The sequence below is a fragment of the Trematomus bernacchii genome, unplaced genomic scaffold (genome assembly GCF_902827165.1).
Source record: "Trematomus bernacchii unplaced genomic scaffold, fTreBer1.1, whole genome shotgun sequence".
NCBI lineage: Eukaryota > Metazoa > Chordata > Actinopteri > Perciformes > Nototheniidae > Trematomus > Trematomus bernacchii.
In genome coordinates, this window is record NW_022988098.1 from 5039440 (window position 1) to 5061333 (window position 21894).

General features: G+C 41.7%; 1 protein-coding gene across 6 annotated transcripts in view; it reads right to left on the reverse strand.

Moving 5' to 3' along the window:
* foxp1b (forkhead box P1b) overlaps window positions 1–21894 on the reverse strand; it is a 194721-nt gene that overhangs the window by 84856 nt on the left and 87971 nt on the right. For all 6 annotated transcript variants that reach the window (XM_034121645.1, XM_034121642.1, XM_034121647.1 and 3 more), the window contains one exon: window positions 14633–14788. In XM_034121645.1, coding sequence (XP_033977536.1) covers window positions 14633–14776 — 144 coding nt within the window. In that variant the 5' untranslated portion in view covers window positions 14777–14788. The remainder of the gene's footprint in view (window positions 1–14632; window positions 14789–21894) is intronic.

The following is a 21894-nucleotide window of genomic DNA, read 5'->3' on the forward strand; positions in this document are numbered from 1 at the left end:
TATTTTAGCACAAAGGCAAATGTATGCAGTAACTTATATAGGTTAAAGCTTTACAACCTTGAGGATGTATCCATGCAAAAAGCAACAACAATGTACATTTCTTTAACAGAAGAAGGTATAATTGAGTTAAAAATATGCAAACTAAGAACATGTATATAACAATGCCTAACATCAACATTGTTCAGGCTTGTAGGATTACACAATTGACATAATTCAGTATAATTAGATAAAAAAAGTACAATTTTAGTACTAAATTAGACTTTTATATGTGTTGGCTCAAAGCACCAGCATGTCTTAATGTCTTAATATCGCAATCAAATAAGGGTTTTTATAATTGTTTTATTTTTTCGGTCTTTTTCCTTACAATGTATCTTCTTTAACTGTGTGTATGTACGCACCATATACACCAGGGCACATTCCTCGTATGTGTATACTGATTTCTGAGGTCATCTGGAGCACTGCATGTATTTACTTGCTCTGTGCAGACCCAACACTTCAGTGTACAGCATGCACTGATTACTGACTGATCACTGAGGAGTGATTAGGATAGAGTTATTTAAGCTAGTATCCTAGCAACAAAAAAGGCAGTGGAGCTGCAAATAATGATTATTTTATTATTGATTAATCTGACCTTTATTTGATGGATTAAATGATTAATGTACGGTCCATAAAATGTAAAAAATAAAATATCAAAATGAAGTCCATTAATGTGTTTCACTCCAAAGAGTATTCAGTTTAATACGATAAACAATAGCAGAATAATATAACAGCATTTTCTGATATTTATGCTTCAATAAAAAATAAAATGCACAGCTGCTACGATTAAGCGACAAGCGATTAGTCGACTAATGGTTGCAGCTTTATATAAATCTGCTCTAAAAGGCAGTCTGTTTTTTTTTTTTAAATCTTTGGGCAGTAGCCACAATTTAAAGTCAGAATCAGAATAACACTGTGACCGTGTCTCGGGACTTTAACCCAGGTCACCTAAACTGCTTGATAAATCGTTTCCAGTATCCCAGTTTTATTAGCATTTCAATATTAAATGTAGCATCGAGCGTCTGAGAGACATTACTTGCACTGTGTGTGTCTGAGAACAAGGCCAGTGATGGATCTTGTGTGCTCTCCATCTGCCTCCCAGTACACTCATGTAGGACTTACTCAATTTCCTCTAACACACACACACACACACACACACACACACACACACACACACACACACACACACACACACACACACACACACACACACACACACACACACACACACACACACACACACACACACACACACACCACACACACACACACACACACACACACACACACACACACACACACACACACACACACACACACACACACACACACACACACACACACACACACACACACACACACACACACACACACACACACACACACACACACACACACACACACACACACACACACACACACACACACACACACACACACACACACACACACACACACACACACACACAGCCCCTCCCTATAACATCTGCCCAGAAGCTGCACTGCCGCCTTTTGTCCACTCACTGTCTCCTAAGGCATGTCATCCAGCTCTAATCAAGCAAAAAATGGTCATAAATATTTCTTTCTGCTAGATTTCACATTCACATTTCACGCAGGGACATGATATTTCCCCCCCCCTACCTCCAGGGAGTACCTAATGCAGAAAACAGTTACTTATATTCAAGGCTCATGTTCCTTCAGTCTAATGCAGAACACATTCCCCCGTTCGCAGGGGGAAAACAAGGGGAAAAAGGGGGGGGACGAGGCGGGGGGAAGACATAAAGGACCGTCTTATTTTCTGTGCCATTTACTGGCTAGTACTTTCACAGCCATCCCATTACATCATGTCAAAGATTGTAAACAAGCAAATAACAACAGTGCATCAGAGACCACAGCGAGGTCTCTCTGCCGCCAACTGAGCAGGAAAGAAACATTTGTTTATTTTGTCCATTTAAATAATATATGCCTTTTTTTGTAGAGGAAAGAAAAAAAAAGGTTGCACAAGGATTTATAGGAACCATTGTCTCCGGCCTGGCTAAGTATTTATGGCACATGTCATTCACAGGATGCGGAGGTGCCATCACTTTTATTTATGGCCAGACATCCCATCACGGCATATCATTCTCTAAATGGTACACAGCTATTCGCCAGTGAATACCGACCTGTGCCATTTTTCTCTCAAATAGAGGCCATGTCAGTGCTGAGCGTGCAGGGGGGGTTGTTATTAATCACTGATACATACTTTGATGGGTGAATGCATGTCAAACAATCAAATGTACTCTAAGAGACCTATGCATGGTGTGGCTGTCCGTGCGTGTTTACTTCAATGAAGGCTCATTTGATCATCAGCAGCGGTCATTCATCATTTTCCACCACGCAGGCCAGAAACACAGCTGTCACTTTGTTTTTCTGTATCACAGGAAACGGGATGCACAGTGTACACTAGTGCTGTAAAGATAAATGAAATGTCATTACTAGTACACCGAATGAATTCTATATTAGATGTGTTTTTATTACAATCTTTTTGTCGACCTATAGCGACCAGTTGTGTCACCGCAGGGCTACTTCTTTGATGGTTGTCAATGGATGAGGCTTTCCATTTGAGTTCAAAAGGGCCTAGTGAAACTAATCAAGTACAAACATCATCCAGGACAATTTTGCATACATGTACATTGTGTGTACATTTCAAGCTCAATACACAAAATGAACAATAAGGAAATCTGACGTATACTTTACTATATATCATGATATTTTTTGCCTTGAAATGGTGGCCATGTACGGTGGCCAATAGAGTGCCACAGTGAGGCGTCCTAAAACCCGGAAGTAAGTTAGAATGTTACCACTTCCGGTTCCTTCGACAAAAAGCAATGCAATTTCTCCATAGGATTTTGGAAAATAGCTCGAAATAAGGTCTGTGGTTGACACAAATTTAAAGGGGACCTATCATGCAAAATGCACTTTTGTACGTCTTTTATACATGAATATGTGTCCACGGTGTTCCAGGGAACTCACCAAGTGTCAGAAAACACAACCCTCTCTATTTTCCTCCATACCCAAATCTCTAAAAAAGGGGCTGCAACGGATCTGATAAAAACTGATCCAGATTTGAACACTGTCCTGACGTCAGGACGGTGGCGCTACGGCTATTGGGCCAACTCCACCAATCAGGAGGAGACAGCCACGGCCATTGCCGTTCGAAAGCGCTGGAGACGCTGTAGTACATATGCCAGGCCAGTAGATGGTGCTGTTCTCACTGAATCTGCCCTTGCAGAGCAGAGCTAAAAAGAGTGCAAATTGAGCGAAATGAGGCATGGCTAAAATGCATGATCTGTTTGGTATTTTGAAAAGAAAAAAGTATAAGCATGATAGGTCCACTTTAAGAGACGGATCACGTTTTGTTCAGAAGGATAATATCCACATGTCTACCCTACTTTTATAATTTTCTAATCATAAATCTGATCAATAGATTTATGATTAGAAAATCTGTCTCTTCAATGTGTGTCAACCACAGACCTTATTTCCAGCTATTTTCCAAAATCCTATGGAGAAATTGCATTGGTTTTTGTCGAAGGAACCGGAAGGAGTTTACTTCCGGGTTTTAGGACGCATCACTGTGACACTCTATAGGTGCAAACGCGCTACAACGGCCCCAAACATTTAAATTAGAAGAAACACACTGCAGTTTCAAAAACTATGCAAATATAAAAACAAAATTGTGCCAAAACATCTTCAAAAACTTGGCAACGCACACACAGCATTTAGAAAACATCCACCTACTTGACCAAACATGCGCAGCGTTTTTGAAATTGTGGAACTGGAAAGGTCTATGAAAATCAGATTATTAATAACATTACCTGTAAAATAAATAATCACCAGTAAGTGATTTATTGACTCTCATACTGACATACTTTTCAACTATAGCCTATATACTACAACAGCACAACTGAATTCTTGAATTTCACGTATGGCTTTTGCTTCTATAAATCATTATTTATAAATAATGTATCAGCAGATGATGCAAATAATCCTTCGATTTTTTTCCTGACTTTCGTGTAGTTTGCTGAACCAACTTTAGTGAAAGTACATTTAAAGGGTACCGTGCTCTCCTTTCTTTTTAAGCCACCTTATCCCAGTTGCATCACCTGTTTAAATCTCTTCTTTAACTGTGAGTCCTCTTGAAGCTGAGACGCGGGGGGGGGGGGGCACAGTTGCTCTGGGGAGCCATATCTGCAGTCTGTGTGCTAACAAACGGCAGCAGGTGGGAAACAGGCATTAAGCTAGCATCACCTAGCATCACCTAGCATCAATAGCTCCCCTAAGAACCCCCCTCCCCTCCCCTTTCTGTCACCCGACCTGGCCAGTGCTTGCAGAGAATGAACGCTGATGTCTATTACCCACATTGTGTCGAGAGATCATGAATAAGATATAAAAGCCAAGCTCACTACAGGATTTTCACATTAGCCTGGCTGTGTAGGTTGTGCCCTCTATGCATACATGTATACAAGCTAGTGCACGTGCTTGCATGTGTCATTCACGTGCACACACATCAACACTTTGGAGTCTTCCACTCTACCTTTGTTGACTTTCACATGTGCGCCCAAAAGATGCCTCAATGCGCAACAAGGATTATGGAAACAAATAAGTGTTTTAAGAGGAGACAGTCCCGGTTTCAATTTCAATAGCTCATTTAACCCTTATCTGCCCAAATCCTTAGGGTCCATTCTATGTTAATTGGATCTACATTGCACTAGCATTGGGGGTGTTAACAAGCACAGCCTATGAATATTAATTACCCTGAAGTTTTCTGCACAGGAAAGACTTCACTGATACATATTAATTCTATGAAGTTTTTAAAGTAGTGCTCTCATTAAAAATGAATAGGCCATGCGCTTGAATGTTTTCCCAAGAGGAGATGTGCATCCTTAAGTCTATTCCTTAATAAATTGGGTCAGATGGGCTATCCTTAAAGAATAGCTTCTCCTTAAAATGGCATTATTATTCAACGAGATGTAAACATTCCAATCACGTGGAGAAAAAGCTTTTTGTTGAAACAGGGTTTTGACAATGGCTATTAAAGGCAGTCATGTCTCAGCGTGTACTTTCCCAACCGCAGTCTCCGGAGGCCCTGTTAAAACGGTTACTTATTTACAGCACTAAACACACAAGTTGTTCAGCTAAACAGCGCAAAATTACTCTCTGTGCCTGCTTGTGTGTGTGTGTGTGTATGTTTGTGGAAGGATTTGTGTGTGCATTGTCTTGATGTGGCGCATTCAGAGGCAGTTGTTGGCACTACTTTAAATAAAACATTGAGGATGCATTAGTCTTCCCGCTAGGCGAGGCCTCTCTCTAAGCCGTTTAATGCTGAACTGACGCAGACGTGTTTCCCTGTCTGCCTCCAGCCAGCTGCTGCAGACACCTGCTGGAAGTTTAGAGTTGCCCACTTCAGCGCAAACACGCAGCCATCAAAGACCATCCGGGCGCCACACAATGAGAGCCACTTCACTCCTCTAATGATACCAGCATACACTTGCATCATTTACATGGCAGGCATTTGTACGTCTTCGAGAGCGTTCCTCATCCACACATTCCTCATCAGGACACTCTAAAGAAGATGGAGACTGAATCTGGGTTTCTTTCTGACTACCTTCAATGCACAAAACCAGTTTAGGAATTTGATGATGTGTTTCAATATTCTAAAACCATTGATTATTCTTAATGGAGTGCATACACAACTAGTTTGCAACCACAAGGTCTGAAAAGTGAAGCTAATGTGCTAAATTAAATCTGACGCACCCGCAAAGCAGAACATGGCCAGCAGGGGGCTCGGGCTGCAAATCCAGTTGTATAGAAGTCTATGAGATAATGACATTACCTCTCAATGGATTTATTACCTCACTAAATGTTACGCAATCAACTGTATGGTCTCAATCTTGAGTTTCAGGTCTTCTTTAATACAGTATGTTGTTTACCTTTATAAATATGGTCACATTTAGAGTGGGCGGAGCAACCTTGTGATTGACAGGATGCTAACACGGTGTTGTTTCACAGTGTGTTATTTTTCACAGCAGTTGAATGACTGTTTTGCTTGGTTAATAGGTAGCATTTATGGTCCATAATTAAATATTTGTTCAGTTGTTTGACAACAGGAACAGAAAACTCTGAAACCTCAAATTCAGGAAGTGTGTGTTGGGCTGCATTCAGGTCCAATATAAGAGGTGATAGGGAGCAGCAGGGTTAACCAGCAGAACACCCAGGCTGTGTCCGACCCACTCTTAACTGTAATGTTGTTGACAAAAACAAAGAGAGGAAGAGATTCAGGAGTCAACATATTGTTTGGGTAATTCTGTGTGGAAAGAGGTGTTTACAAAAACACATCTTTGATGCCATTTAAACTGTGAATGTACGTTTTCATTGTTTAAAGGGGAACCAAAGCAGTTTGACACAAGTTTCTTAAAAGGGTGTTCAGGTTTCTACTGAATATACAAAATTAAGTTATGGAAGAACTCCAGAGAAATAATTGTGAAGCCTAAAAAATTTCAAATTCAAGTGAGTCATCAGCTTTTGCTAAATCTGTTGCACTTTAATGCATTTAGCTTTTTTCCATACACAAACTTTCCATTCTCGTCTAGGTGAAAAAAAGTATTTTAAGAATGGATGAAAGACATTTACTGTCTTCTTCAAATGACTTTAATTCCCAACAGGATGCCTTTAATACCATTTAGTGACTGTAATGTTACTGTAGAGAAAGTCCCATTACTCACATGCATGTTAATGCGCTTTCTGTTTCCTTCCCTTTGTGCTGGAATGAGACAGAAACTAAGATGTGTGATGAGTGAGTGAGTGTGTGCCTGTGTGTGTGTGCCTGTGTGTGTGTGTGTGTGTTTTTTTTTCAAATAACTCCTGTGATCCCCTCCTGCTGCCCACATAAGCAGGGTGTGTAAACAGGATGTCGACCCGAGCAACAGTCAACTATTTTAAAGTATGGCTTTGGCACACAGGCAACCTGCGCTTCATCTCTTCTCAGTCGGAGAGCGGCGGCTGGAGGTAGACTCAACAAAATGGATGAGTTCAGAGCTGGATGTCTTGGAAGGCATCCACAAGACAAAGGAGAGGTGCTGGGTGGTTTACCTCCCAAAACCTCACTAACAAAACCTTGGTGACAACAGGATTCACAAAGTTGTACCTAGACTAAACAGATTTATTTTCTGATTAGCAAAGAAGGAGCGGTGTTTAAAAAGCAATATGATCCAAGAGGAGCTTTAGTAAAAACAGTCGTGATCATTTCAGTGAAACAGGCGTTCCTATGATAATTATTCCCTAGCAGCGCATCACTGTTCAATTTTCACCTCCATCTGTGTGATTATTAATCAGATCACACATCAATTGCCAGAACCAGCAAAGAATTTCAGCCTGTAATAAAACTGTCATGTGCTGTGGTATAAAGACAGATGTTGCCAGTTGTGTGATAACATAATTAAACTGTTCAGTGAGGGATTCCATAAAATTATTCAAATTGGACGAGCACTATCATTTTACCAATAAAGCAATTTGGGGCAATATGCAGTGTCATAACACTGATGTTATCCTCTCCGCCAGATTTTCCAATAAGTTGGAGCCTCTGCTTGGCCTCCTGTGACAATATGAACAATATACATTAAGATACCTGAGAGCTGGGAGAGATGGAGGAGGAGGCAGGGAGAGATATCAGATGTTTCAGTGTGATTTTGTTTTGTTTGCGCACATTGGCCAAACTGGATAAGCTGCGTTCTTCTTGTGAAACACTGTATTTCAATCCACACACAGCGCTCTGTCCTTTTCGCCCTCAGCTCTGTGGAGGGGTACATGCGATTATCAGAGTTCTGAGGCAGCGAAGGCTCTCCTCTCTGACCTCACGCTGTTAACTCCCCCCAGTCTGACCATTAGCCTATAATGTGGACTGAGCGCCAGAAACCAGCAGGCCCTGCACTGGCAGACCTGGGCCTTTGGGCCGCCTTTCTGTGCTGAAAATACTTTTTATCATTGACTTACATTGGGAAAGACACGTCAGTCAATCAGCCGATGCATTCGTTTTTTTTTACTGCCACGACAAAATCTTAAATAACCCTTTTTTAGAGCAGCCCATATTATGCTTTGTTGGGCTGTTCTCTTTCTTGTAGTGTGTTATACAAGTTTCAGTGCATGTAAATGGTCTGCAAAGTCTAAAATCCCAAATTTCCCTCCAGAGACAGTCCCCCCCCCCCCCTGCCTGAAACGCCTCCATTGCACTCCAATTGGTTTACTTCCGTAACATAATGACATCACTATGTTAACACTTGCGCTTCTATTGGCTAGCGCTCCAACACATTGTACGTTAAAAGGCACAATGTGGTGAGACACCTCTAAACATTTGACCAATCACAACAGAGATGGCCAGCTAACCAATCAGAGCAGACTGACGCAGTATCCAGTTTTCTTTATAGATCCATGGTTTGTATGTGTACTGCATATCTGTGTGTTTCTGGCTATGTACAGTACCTGTCTGACTGTGATAGCTTATCATGTAGCACCTCCCCCTGAAGCTGAGCTCAGTGACAGTGGCAAAGACGTGCATTTCCACCTTCTCAAGCCTCCACCAGGGACCATGTAAGCCCTGCATAATGCAAACAGTAAACCGGTGCCCGCTCAGCTCTTTCTGCGGCCAGCGTTATGCGTGTCACTCTCTCCTCTCTGCACACGCAACGCCACGGACACCTCCACCACGCAGGCAGGGAGGAGGAAGAAGAAAAAACACATAATTGGCTAGCCTTATCTTGCGATGTGTAACAAAGCTTTAAAACGCACTTGTTTGACAAAGCAGACTGGATGGATGTATGTGCAATAAAAGAAAAGCAATTATTCATCCCTGTTTTAGTTTTTCCTTTTGAGATATTGTTAAGGGGATTTGTACAGTATCACTGAGAGGAAAAGACATTTTAGAAATCTCTCAAACTTGATTAAAAAGGCTCATCTAACAGGCAGGATATTAATATTTAATGCTTTACAGTTTACAGCAAATTTCAAGTGAAGGAATCTATTGCTCGGTTAAACACGTGAGAATGCTTTGCCGAGATCGACCATTCATCACAGGAAATACGTGAATGTCCTGAAGGCAGCAGCACAAAGCGAATAAGAAGTCATCATTGTGTATCTGACTGCGACACAACACTGCTTCCTGTTGCAAAATCATTCAAATCACAAAACAGGTTATTGCACAAACACTCTTGTGTACTTTTGTTTTTGTTTTTTGCGCTCCTACAGTATCTTCACTTCCTCATGAGGATAACGATAAAACCACAACTTCTGCAACACAAACAAAAACACAGAGAAATAAAACACTGGGGCAAACACTTGAAGAATGTGTTATATTCATGTTCTATTAAAAAGGAGATACTCATGTATTATACACAAGCAGCTGCAAACAAATGAGCGCAGCCGGAAAAAAGCAACAAGATGCACAACAAATATTTATTAATCTGTTACGACACCACCGGTTTCACTTTGAGTTCCCCAAAAAGTGAAATGTGCGACGTTACCACAGCGTCTTGGAGCGGGGAAAAAAGGAGACGGCGCCTTCTTCTCCTCCTCACTTCTTAACAAACAGTGTTTGACTTACTAATAGAGATGCTTAAATCGAGCTTATGGTCCACTTCCCCCAAATCTGACTAGTCCACAAGATGAATTCCCCTGTCAGAATCAAGATGATCAAACAGATTACAATTATTTCATCCCCCATCTTTATTAATGAGGACTGTCTTTCATAGTTATGTTCCCTAATAAGAATAAATGATATGCCACTGCCAGGTTTGTTGTTCGCGCTCACTCAGGGGACTCTCGCACGTTTGCACTTTGAGATGATTTTAGATTGATTTTTGCCTCACCTAAAGGGGGTAATAGCATCTGTGAGAACAAAAGAACGCACTTCAGTGTGTCGTATTAGTGCGAGCTGCAAACACAACTTAAAAGAGAGGACTGTGAAATGCCACAAAAGTAAAAAGTTATCAAGTAATTGAGCGCAGATCGTAATGCCCCGGGGACAATTAACATGGTTCATGGTGCATGAGTGAAAATCCTGGGTTAGTCTAATGGGAGAATAAAAAGACTGCCTGCCTTCCCAGTAACACAAGCCTGGTGAGTAGCCTATCAAAGCCCAGTGTCAGGAGCTGAGAGTGAGACATCTCATCCTCCGTCCTCATCCACGCGCCATTTGTCACACACAACAATTAATACGCCTCCCTCTGTTTCAACTCCAACCGCAGGCCGCAGAAATTAACTATTGGATTTGTTTAAAAGGCATGAAGCAACATAGCGCTTGCTATTTAGGACAGTAGAACGCATAGAGCAGAAAATGCAACTGTAATACAACGAATTGGGAAGCAGTTTTTTCATTCCTTTTACTTCCAGGACAGATCCTGGAGAGACAGGGTCATTTTCTCATAGACTTCTATATAAAAACATATTAAGAGTCAGACCCTGCTGGTGGAAAACAGGGTGCATGCTTGGACTCAAGTCTAGCTGGGAGGCTTTCATCCTCTCTTGGTGTCAAGTGCACATCTATGACACTTTTTTCTTTCTCGTTCTCTCCCTCCACCCATAGTGTGTCATATACGTTTTTGTGCATGTAAATGGTCTGCAAAGGCTAAAATCCCAAAGTAAGCTTTGTCAAAAAGGAGAGTCTAAAGCAGGGGTCTCCAACCTTTTTTAGGGTGAGGGCTACTTTCAAAAAATAAAACAAGTCGTGAGCTACTTTTACTCCTCTTTTTTTTGTTTTTTGCAGTGTATATATTTAGCACATTTTAAGATTATGATATGCTGACCTTTAACCTTTGTGTGCTGTTTGGGTCTGTGGGACCCGTTTTCAGTGTTTACTAAAATAACATGTATTCAATTTAATTATTTTAACCTGCTTTATTTGGGGGTGGACCTCACATCCTCTAGGGGGGTCCTCACCTCCTCTAGGGGGGTCCTCTCCTCCTCTAGGGGGGTCCGGGGGCATGCTCCCCCGGGAAGATGTTTTTTTAAATGTTGAAGTGAAATGCATCAATCTGGTGCACTTTGAGCACAACATGAATTGATGGACACAGCTCTCAACACTCAGATGAAAGAGAGCTGTATACTTTTCAATAATCCAAACATCTTTAGAATATGATCACAACCAATAACAAATCATTTAAACTTGTTTATTCTTATCTTATGTTACCTAGTTAGTATTTTTTCTTTCTATTTATGCATATTTTACTAATCACTCCCCTTTTAAATACAATATAGTACACATTGGAATGATTTCTTACTTTATTTGTTACAACTATATTAAATAGATAAAGGTGTGCTGTCTCTCTCTCTCTCTCTCTCTGTCTCGCTCGCTCACAGAGACTGTGTGCTCCTCCGTGGCGATGACGGCTTGCGTTAAAATAAATAAATAAACATATTTGTAAAGTAGGGGGACACAAACGGGATTTCGAAAAGTGGGGGGGACTGTCCCCAGTGGAAATTACGCCATGCGTGTGTGTGCGTCAAGTGCAATAAATATGCAAGTTGCAACACACAGAGTAAAACTCTGCCCCCCCATGTGTTGTATAGGCTGGCATGACTAGGCTGTTCAATGGGGCTGATGTGTTGTGTAGATTCTGCCAGAAGGAAAGGTTAAACTCCTTATGAAGCGGTGAGCTGCCGCTCCACATTGCTTTTCTTCCAGACGCTGGTCCCGCAAATCAAGCAAGAACGTGATTGGTCGATATTCATTGTGGGGGGTGGGGGGAGATGGGGTGTTAGATAGATATAGAGTTGTAGTAAGTAGATAGAGTTCGCTATGATTGAGGTTTCGTTTATGCATAGGGTAGATTCTTTTAATTACATTTCCTTTATTTTTGGTGTATTTTTTACATTTTTGATTTGCTTGGCGAGCTACTTATTGAGGGCTTGCGAGCTACCGGTAGCTTGCGATCGATGTGTTGGAGACCCCTGGTCTAAAGCCTATAGCAGCACAACTAGGGGGGTGCTTCAAGGTAAGCCTAAGGGAGCCCTAACTAAGCTTTATAAAAAAAGGAAAGTCTTATAGATTTGTGTGCATGTAAATGGTCTGCAAAGGCTAACATTCCTCCAGATGGACTTCCTCTCCCCCACATCCGCCCCTGCCAGAAACACATTGATTGGACTACTTTGTTTCTGTAATACGCTAAGGGGCGGGACATCTCTAAGCGATTGACCAATGATAACAGAGCTGGCCAGCTAACCAATCAGAGCAGACGGGGCTCAAACTCATAGACTTCTATATAAAAGACATTCAGAGTCGGCTCCTTGTGGAAAACAGGGAGCATGCTTGGACTCTTGGCTCTTGTCTAGCAGGGGGGCTTTACTTGTATCCCCTCTTGGTGTCGAGTGCACATCCATGACACTTTTTATCTCTCCCCCCACCCCTTTGTGTCAATTCATCAAAGTTGTAACCCTGTTGTCTTTGCAGAGCGAATCAGAATGTGCCCCTGGCAAAGAATGAAGGAAAAGTCAACAGGAATTAAGTTTCAGTGCAACTGTTTACTCAACTGTGGCCTGCAGTTATTGAAATGTTATCCATGGTTTTGTGTGACTACTGCAGTAATGAATTCAGTATGGCCGTGACTCTCACTGACGGCATGCTCGTTTTAAGCTGGAAAAAAAGGGTGGGAGGTGGGGTCTGGAGCTGGGGGAGTGGGGGTGAAGAGCAGATCTGTGAACGCCTAAATAACTAAAACATTGTGACGCTCTGTTTATTTATTGATCAGCTTTAGGTAATGATGTATTTCCCAAAGATTAGACATTTTCTGTCCCAGGAGCATGATCACACTATCGAGGAAATCTGTGAAATACCCTTGTCTTTAAGGTTGTTTTAAACTCAAGTTAAAAGGTCTCATTTTTTACCCAACACTAAACCCAACAAGGACAGATATATTGTTTTTTGGGAGGGGGGGGGAGTTTTATATTTATTAAGCGCAAAAACGCCATTGACAATGTAACCCTTACCCTTTCTCTATTCATGTAGTAATACGTATATGTTGTACACATCAGCCTACTTGGTTTGCGCCTAGAATATAACTTTTATTTCCTGTTATCCACATTATAATTCTCAGGATTAAAGCCTAATCCCCTCCTTTTTTTATTTATTCCAATAGTGTCTCACTTAATTCCCTGAAAATCGTGCTTCACACAGGTATCCTGTTCCAAGGCACACACCATGTACTTGTAACATGACGACATCCAAATAATGTGGCCTGTGCTGTATGTTTGCCCCTCCAATTATTCATACATTCTCTCTACTAAAATAAATCAAGTGGTGGTAAAAGAGGGACATCATTCAAATATACAACTTGTAACAATGTAAAAATAATCAATTATGAGGTCATTTTACGTACTATTTCAGTGATTTATAAGTAGGGATGAGCAAAATCGCTTTTATTTTTTTACACATTTAATTTTTGGGCCATCATTGCCTTTATTACAAAGACACATTTGACACTTGAAAATGGTCCTCAGGTTAGAATCGTAGTTTGCTAAAGCCCAGTAGATGGTCCACAAGCTTTACCAAATGCTATCTGGCGGGAAAATATGGATGATGTTTACCTTAATACCATGTCTAAACAGATACAGCTGATTATTACTGCATTGACCTGTTTATTACACCGAGGGAGATGACAAACGGCTAAGCTGTTCATGAAAAGGGTCTCATTCTTTTGTGTTGTCAGAATGAGATATGAATGAATTTACTGGTTATCATCACTTGTGACAACAGATCTGTGTATCACAGTGTCACATCATCATATCGCTCTGATGTCATGACGATACTGCCATGAGATGATGGATGATAACAGTGAGTTATGGCTCAGCTCTATATGTTACAGGGCCCAGTCTCCAGTGTTGCACGGTGCATCGTGTTGCCCTCCCTGAGCTGACGGATGTGCTGTGACACCAGACAGCGGCACACAGCCTGTGCATCATCACCAAACAGCTCCTGACAACAACCGAGTCGTCCTGTCGGATGGACCCAGATAACAGAAGACACACTGATCTTTTCAATGTTGTTCCCTTAAACGCACTGTCGTGTGCCACACATAACGCTGACACCAACAGAAAGAGCTTGTCTGTTTGCCTCACAGTCTGAGACGCTGAAAATGTTTTTGGGCTCTGAACGCCATCTCGCCGGTTAACGCGGCAGAGTGTGGCATTAGCTGTGAGTGTGAGGTGTGTTTACAACGAGCCAGGGGAAGATGCTGTCATCCCATTGGATGTCACGGTATCTTAACTGTCTACAAAATCCTGCGACACCTACACACTTAAAATATGTCCGCGATAAATATTTCACCGAAATGCAGATGCCGCATGCCACGATAAACACAACCAAACACAATCACACAGAGAGAGCACTTCTGCTTCTTTAAATATTCAAAAAGGGCCTGAATATACATAAATAATAATAATAATGTGTTTATGTACTAGATGTACTTCGAGGTGGGATTAAATATTAAGTGGCACTTTAAGAGGGGGGAAGAAGCCTGCTGTTGACATGTCTTAATAAAGCAAAGACAGGTGCGAAAGTAGGGTGGGGGTGTACCTGGTGCTGTTGGAGATGCAGGAGGTCAGCGGCAGTCACCTCCACTGACGGCGTGGCACTGTTAGCCCCACCCTCCACGCTCGCTCCTCCATTCTGATTGGCTAGTCCGTTGCTCGTCGCCTCCGTCCCAGATTCTTGCATCATGGCTTGAGAAACCTGGGAGAAGACACGGAAAACAGGGACGGGGGAGAAACAGCTGTTAAAACACACAGCAATGAGGTCGCATTTCAACTCCGGGCCAAACTATAAACATCTGTCATATCCTTCCCACACAATTTCACTTTTATTGCAGGTTTCCCTGTTGGTTTGTGCTTCCCTGTGTCTTGTTTGTTTGCTTGTAGCATGTGCACTGAGGCAAACACATGCTCATCCCGCAGAATAATGAGCCGCTCTTTTGTGTTGTTCTTTCCGGGGCAGATTCTTTGCAGATGACAAGTCTGTATACTTTGAGAAGAGGGTTTTGTTTGTGTTCTCCATTATGGAGGGTTGGGCGGTCCGGCTTAGATCGGAGGGGGGAATCCAACCTGAGTGAGAGCAGAGGAGCCCAAGAAAACAGTGAACCTCCAAAACAAAACACTTTCTATGGAAATGGATATATTTACTCGCATGGCTCCCAGAAGAACCACGGCCGAATGGCTTTTTAATGGGAAACAGGGGCGACTGTGTGAGGCCTGCCAAAGGATCTCCATGAGAAACATCCAATCTGAGGCCGAGAGAAAACAGTCAAATCCTTCAGGGGTGCTCAATTAACACCAAAACACAGGTCTGAATATAAATAAAACCCTTTGACTTGTTGTCTTTCATAACTTAATCCAACTCAAAAGGATAACATATAAATACTGGTTGGGCGTTATGTAGAAGTATGACAGCAGTAATCTGTGTTAGATGTGAATACACAGCTATTTGCTTACATTGTACAACCTCTGCTCTGCTTTTGGATACACAAAAGGCAGACAGACTCGATGCCCCCACCCCCGCAACCCTTGCTCAGTCTCTCTTGGGACAAATGCCAGTGACGGCGGCGCATTTCTGTGCCCCCGTATTCCTCAAATCAGCGGGATGATTTACAGCCATTGTGGTTCGGTCCAGGCCTCGGTGGCGCACGGCGTCTAGCCCCCCCCAATTCCAAGGCGGTTAATGAAGCTGACCAATTCAGGCAGAAGCGAATTAACTTGGCTGATTAATTATTTATATGAAGCAGAATAAATGCCTTTAAAACACTGGGCCTCATCATGAAAGAAGGTGAAAATGGAACTAAATGCAGATTTACGGTGTTGCGTTTAAGGCGTGTAATAGGAACGGGGGCCAATGAGAGTTAATGTGTGTCTCCAGAGGTGCAGATCTAAACAAGATGCAGACACACAGCCCAGACACCGTGGGGACACACACTCAGGCTGACAGACAGGAAATTGATGTTGACAACTTGTCACAGAAGAATATTTACAGAGCATAGGTGAGATACTAATCTAGATGTGGGGGTTATTTCAAACCATTGTTTGTGCATTGCAATACATACTTTAAAGCAAAATCACTCGCCAATCATCAGATCTCCAAACCCTAATGTCTCAATCGCAGAGGTTACATTTCAATCTGATTTAGGGGTACGAAAATCCCCACAAAACAAAATACTGCTCCAGGAATGCGTACAATAACATTTATTTGCTGTTTTCTAACTGCTTTTTCCTTTTCCACACGCAGACTCATACAGTTTGAATTGGTGTTTAATCTTAATATTCGTATTACTATTTTTCATATTTGTTTATTTATTTTATAGTTTGCATTTATATTTTATAGTATTTATACAAGTCGCTTTATGTCTTCCTTAGTTTTACTAATTCGGTTATCTGTTGTGAATTTTTTGATTATTATTTTTTTAACTTTTTTTTCATAGATATTTTATTATTATTATTATTTATTATTATTATTATTATTATTGGTATTATTATTATTTCTTATAATTATTCAATTATTATTTATTTTCACAATCACATTTATTGTCTTTAGTTTTATTTATGTTTTTATTATGTGTTCATATTTTGTGTATATTAATCTTGTGTTTTCTATAAAATTGTGACATACAATCATTTAGTAAGACACTTCAAATAAGCTATAGTAGGATTCCTGCCTCTTCTTGCATATAATTTGTTATCTGTTATATGTTTGGTTGCTTTGAAAGTTGTGCAAAACGATAAAGTGAAACAGTTCTGGGACAGTGGCCCAGCTCAGTAGCAGTTGTGGTGAGTTAAAACAGCACCAGAGCTAAATGAAAGTCCTCTACGGTTCACGTCTCCTCTGTTGTAGAAGCATATCCAAGTGAGTCATCTGACACTGTGCCGGTTCAGTTGTGTGTCACTACGCCCACACACTCAGGGCCTGTCTGAGCAGCTCTACCCGGCCTACAGGCCCCGATCCTGGGCTGGAGCTAGAGCCACCCCCCCCTCCAGACAGATGTTGACCCGGCTCACCCTTCCAGTCTGGCACAGCCTCCCTCCATAATGGGATTTTCTAAACAACGAGTGAGGAATACGGCGGGATGGGACGCAGCCAGCCACGGCTCCACCTACAGGCCCCCGCTCGCACCAACTCACCAATTAGAAAACACACATTCTCGGGCTGAAATTAAATGCCATTTGAAATAAACCATGGGCTGACGTTATTCACCCCCATTTAATTTCTCAAATAAAAGAGATTTTTTTTCCACATGCTGAAAGAAAAAGAATGGTCTGCTTTCTGTTTTTTTTCTTCTAATGCTTCATAAAAAAGGGTGGAAAGTAATGGCTATTATACATGCACTGTCATTCCATGCGAAATTTTCATAATTATAACGGAAAGGCGTACATTTCCAAATGCATGGCATCTCCAAAAGTAATCAAGGGAATGAGCCGCGGGGCTATTTTAATGTATGCAAAAACTAGTGACCCACGATAAAGGGAGGGAAAGGCTACAATGAATGCAAAGTAATGCGCGCATGCTTAGAACCGGCACTGATGAGGGGATGGCTAAAATTAACACCCAATTAATTTCCGAATTGACAAACAAATGAAACCCATAAATCTACTTTCTCATTAATTTCACCACATAATAATTCAAAGCTGCAATATCGTGAGAGGAAGAAATCGGAGGAAAGAAGAAAATGGAAAATGGGCATTATCCATCATAAATATCAAGAAGATAGGAAAGAGCCTTATTAGAGAGTTGTGCTGATAACAATGTTAATCTGTGAGGCGCTGAGGCGGGGACGCCATCATCAGCTGGGGCGGCTCGGACACGTGACTCGGCCTAATGTTTATCTATCTATTTATTTTCACTCTACTCATGGGATAGCCTCTTCTGCGAATACTTAAAAGGCTCCAAGTCTTTCCATCCGGTCCATTTATACAACAAGTATGACTATAGCTGTAATTATGGGTCAAGTGTCCTGCTATAAGGAGGTTCTGGGGTTAAAAGCACATGTGTTTAGCTCCAAACACAACATTTCAACATAAAACAATACACAAAAGGAGACATGAGAGAGAAAAAAAACCCTCATTATTAATAGAGCACGTCATATTTTTGTTTTCTCGGAAAAAAATAGTTTCAAAAAGAATAGAAATAATGGAAATTCCAGGAGATGAAAACAAGGCAACACAAGTTGGTACAAAAAAGAACTGGCTGTGCTGTTGATTATTAGATGCCTGTCTGTTCCTTTGGTAAGGGTAAGGGTAGGGGTAGGGGGGGGGGGGGTTGCTTGCAAAACAAAACAAGTGTTTGGAACAAATACTGGATAATAAAAAAAGGTCAGAGTTTCTGCTTGTTGACAGTTTGTTTTGTTTTCCGTGCCTGGAATATGGGGAGTACAGTACAAACAAGAGTCACATGTGTCTCCCACCTGACCAGACAGGTTGAAGGTTAAGAACAGCCGGCGGCCAGAGCTCATCAGCCCCCCCCCCTCTTTCTCTCTTGCTGGAAATCTAATGCCTGTCACCCTGTCATGCTTGCCTGGATTTCAACAGCTCAAACAAGTCAGCAGTGGATTCAAGGTAGGGTCGGCGTGCGCAGCTGTGCTCTGACCCTTCTCCGTGTTCTGTTTTTCTTTAATGCTCATGACAGTAAAGCCTCCGCGGCCACCTGCTTCGATGAGCAGGGTTCTCACACAGCCCGTGTTTACACAAGCACACAACAAAAGCACAACATCTCTTGGGCGGGAGATAAAGACACGCCGAGGAGGAGACAATGGGAAAAGGTTCAATTTAAAGCTGTTTAGGTTCGGCCTGGTTGCTAGACTAGACAACACATCGACGTGTGCTAAAGGCACAACAACAGGACATCTTCTCAAGGCTTTCTTAAGAGTCTTGTGTTCTGCTGTGTTTTGGCTCCTGATTCTAGCGAGAAGTCAAAAGATAAACAAGAGCTGTGTGTTAAATAATCCATAACCACAACCCTCATCACTGACAACAAAGTACTCCAACATGGGTATGTCACGAGAACGGATGCTGGGGTACAAAGTCGATTGCAAACTTCTTAAGACGTGATGGTACTCGTTTTCAGTTCTGCAGGTAGCACAGAAGCTACAGTACCAGGACAGCGTTAAAATCTAACCTATTTATGGACACGTCTAGAAAACCGTTATCTTTTGTCCCTGACAATGCAACAAAACTGTGTTGAAATCGTAGTAAGCTAATCTTAGCTGTTAGCAGCTTTTGGGCAGCACAGTTCAGCGTAGCTAAATAGCAAAGCACCAGCTAACAGAGGTTGCTTTGCGTTACCATTTTTAGCGTCATTAGAGCTCTATCAAGTAAAAAATAAGTCTTAGGCAATGGTCAATTACAAACATAAGATTTTCATAATGTATTTGAATGTAATCTTGTAGAATGTAGTTTTTGTCGCAAGAAACTTGTGTAAATACAGTTGTTTGTAGGCGATGTTTTCATACTCACATCAATATAAATTACAGATTGATCTAAGACTTTTAAGTTCCTAACACTATCTCCAAATGTTTATGGTTGGATAATGAGAAATGTGGAATTTCCTTGGTATTGATATCAACAAAATCAACATTTCTTGTATTTGGGCATCCCTCCTCCAGCAGACAGTAATTGGGTTAAATCCCAATAGCCTTACCAAAACATAGTCTCACATCCCACTAAAGCAGGACCCTCTGCAAACCAGAACCACCTTGATCAAAACTCAAACTGCCGCTCTGACAATCCTCAGTCCGTCTCTGCTGAGAGGAGCTACCGGCGGGATGACATTCTGCCAAAGGAGACTTCACAGTCAGACCAAACAACCATGTAATCTCCTCAGCCACTTCAACCAATTCTCAGATAAGCAATGCCTATCTGCAGACTCCTGCAGCAGTGTAGTACCAACAAACTGCCCAGCCCTCGCAACTAATACCTCAATATCAAACCCCACATGAGACCTAGACGTAAGTTCTTCCCAGACCTTGTACGGGGTGTAAGCAGACCTCTGATGCTGGCAAACAAAGCAGCTGTTTGTTTAATAAGTGATTGCTGCCATGGCTACAGTAAACAGGAGGCGCTGGGGTTTTGTGTTTATGAACAAACACATCTCCTTGTAGGAGCCATTTAATATTAACCAGGTGGAATGATCAGCCGATTTCCTAGGTGACACTCGGGGCAGGCGTAGTGTAAACAGGTTGTGGGAGGGGAGGAGAGGGGGGGGGGTAGGCTTTAGGGAATCAAGGTCGATGCAAATGCAGCTTGGGCTAGAATAAACAGCGAGGCAGAAGTCAAGATAAACAAAAAGTCATTCTTCTGACATTTGAAGGCGCATTAAGCTGGTGGGTTGCAGCTGCTCGCGAGCAACCGTGAATGAGAACAAGCTGGGCGGGCAGCGAGGTGGTCTCCTATGGAAACACGTCTTTGTCAAGCGAGGCAACCAAGTGTTTCGCCCAGACACCAACACACAGTTGCTCCCCACAACAGCGCAGTGAGGAACTTGTAAAAACATGTTAAACATTTACCTTGTTCAATTATTCAGTAACTAGGTTTGTGGAAATAACAAAGGATGTCTCCGGGAGCTGGCACTCACAACATCAGAGTATGGAGTGTGCTAAAAACAACAACAACAACAACAACAAAGGGAGTTGGTGGAATTGAATCTACAAGAAATGTTATTTATCAATAATACAAGTGCATGGCTTTGATTACTTCATTTATGTGTGACTAACGGATCCCAAGCTACTTCAGATGCTAAATCAAACACTGTGTCCTAGAATAAGTAGTGATTACAAAAGGTAGTGTAGGGACTTCTCAAGCTGCACGTCACCTTGACTATGAATTGTTCATGGATACAAAAACTTGCCATCTGCTGAGCTGAAGCCATCCTATGAGGCTTCCCTACCCACAATCCATAGTTTCTGTCTCTAGTTCCCCTACTGATTTCATTTAATAGCCTACAAACAGCTACACCTCACAAAAGAAAGGAATAGAATACGAGCAAGACCTATGTATAACAATCCTAAAGAGTCGTGCAGTGATATATATTTGGAAGCAGACCTGGAAGTTAGCATCGCAAAGGGTTCCTTCGACAAAAATATATGGGATTTTCCCATTTTTGCAGTTGTGTATTGCAGAAAATAAGCTCTGTGGCCAACACATATTTATTATACCTTCCACATTTTGTTCAGCAGGATAATCTCAACAAATGAAAGCCACTTTGTGATTTTTGAAGTGTAAATCCAATCAGCAGAAGGGAAAAGCTAATGCTATAGGCTATAAATGAACTACGTCATGGTTGCGCATCATCAATGCTAAGCTAAAGGTGGCCATGTGATGGTTTGATGACGTTTTGTAGTCACTTTTAGTTTATCTCGGAGAACAAAACATTAAAATATTGTCAGCTTGTTTTAACCACGGACTCTATTTCAGGCTTCTAACCAGAAACACGTAAAAAAAACATTGACTTTGAGACGTGTGGTAACATAAGTTATTTCTAGGTTTTAGGACTCGTTTCTGCACCACTCTTTCAGGATAGGATTCGCAGGCATGTAATCTACAACCAAACCTATTACAACAACACGAGCAGAGGAACAAAATGTGCATAGGAATAACCAGCTTCTGTATTATCATGCTACAAGCTCAGTTGAATTAACGATAAGAAAGGGTTCTGGAAGAGCGACTCCATAGTGAAGCCAAGTAGATCCATAATTTCAGAAAATACACAAACCAGTTTGTCTCCTTTGCATGAAGCCCTTCGGAGGCCTGCTGTGCTCAGACAATGAGGGAATGTGCCAAAGTAAGGCAGGCCACGGTATTTTT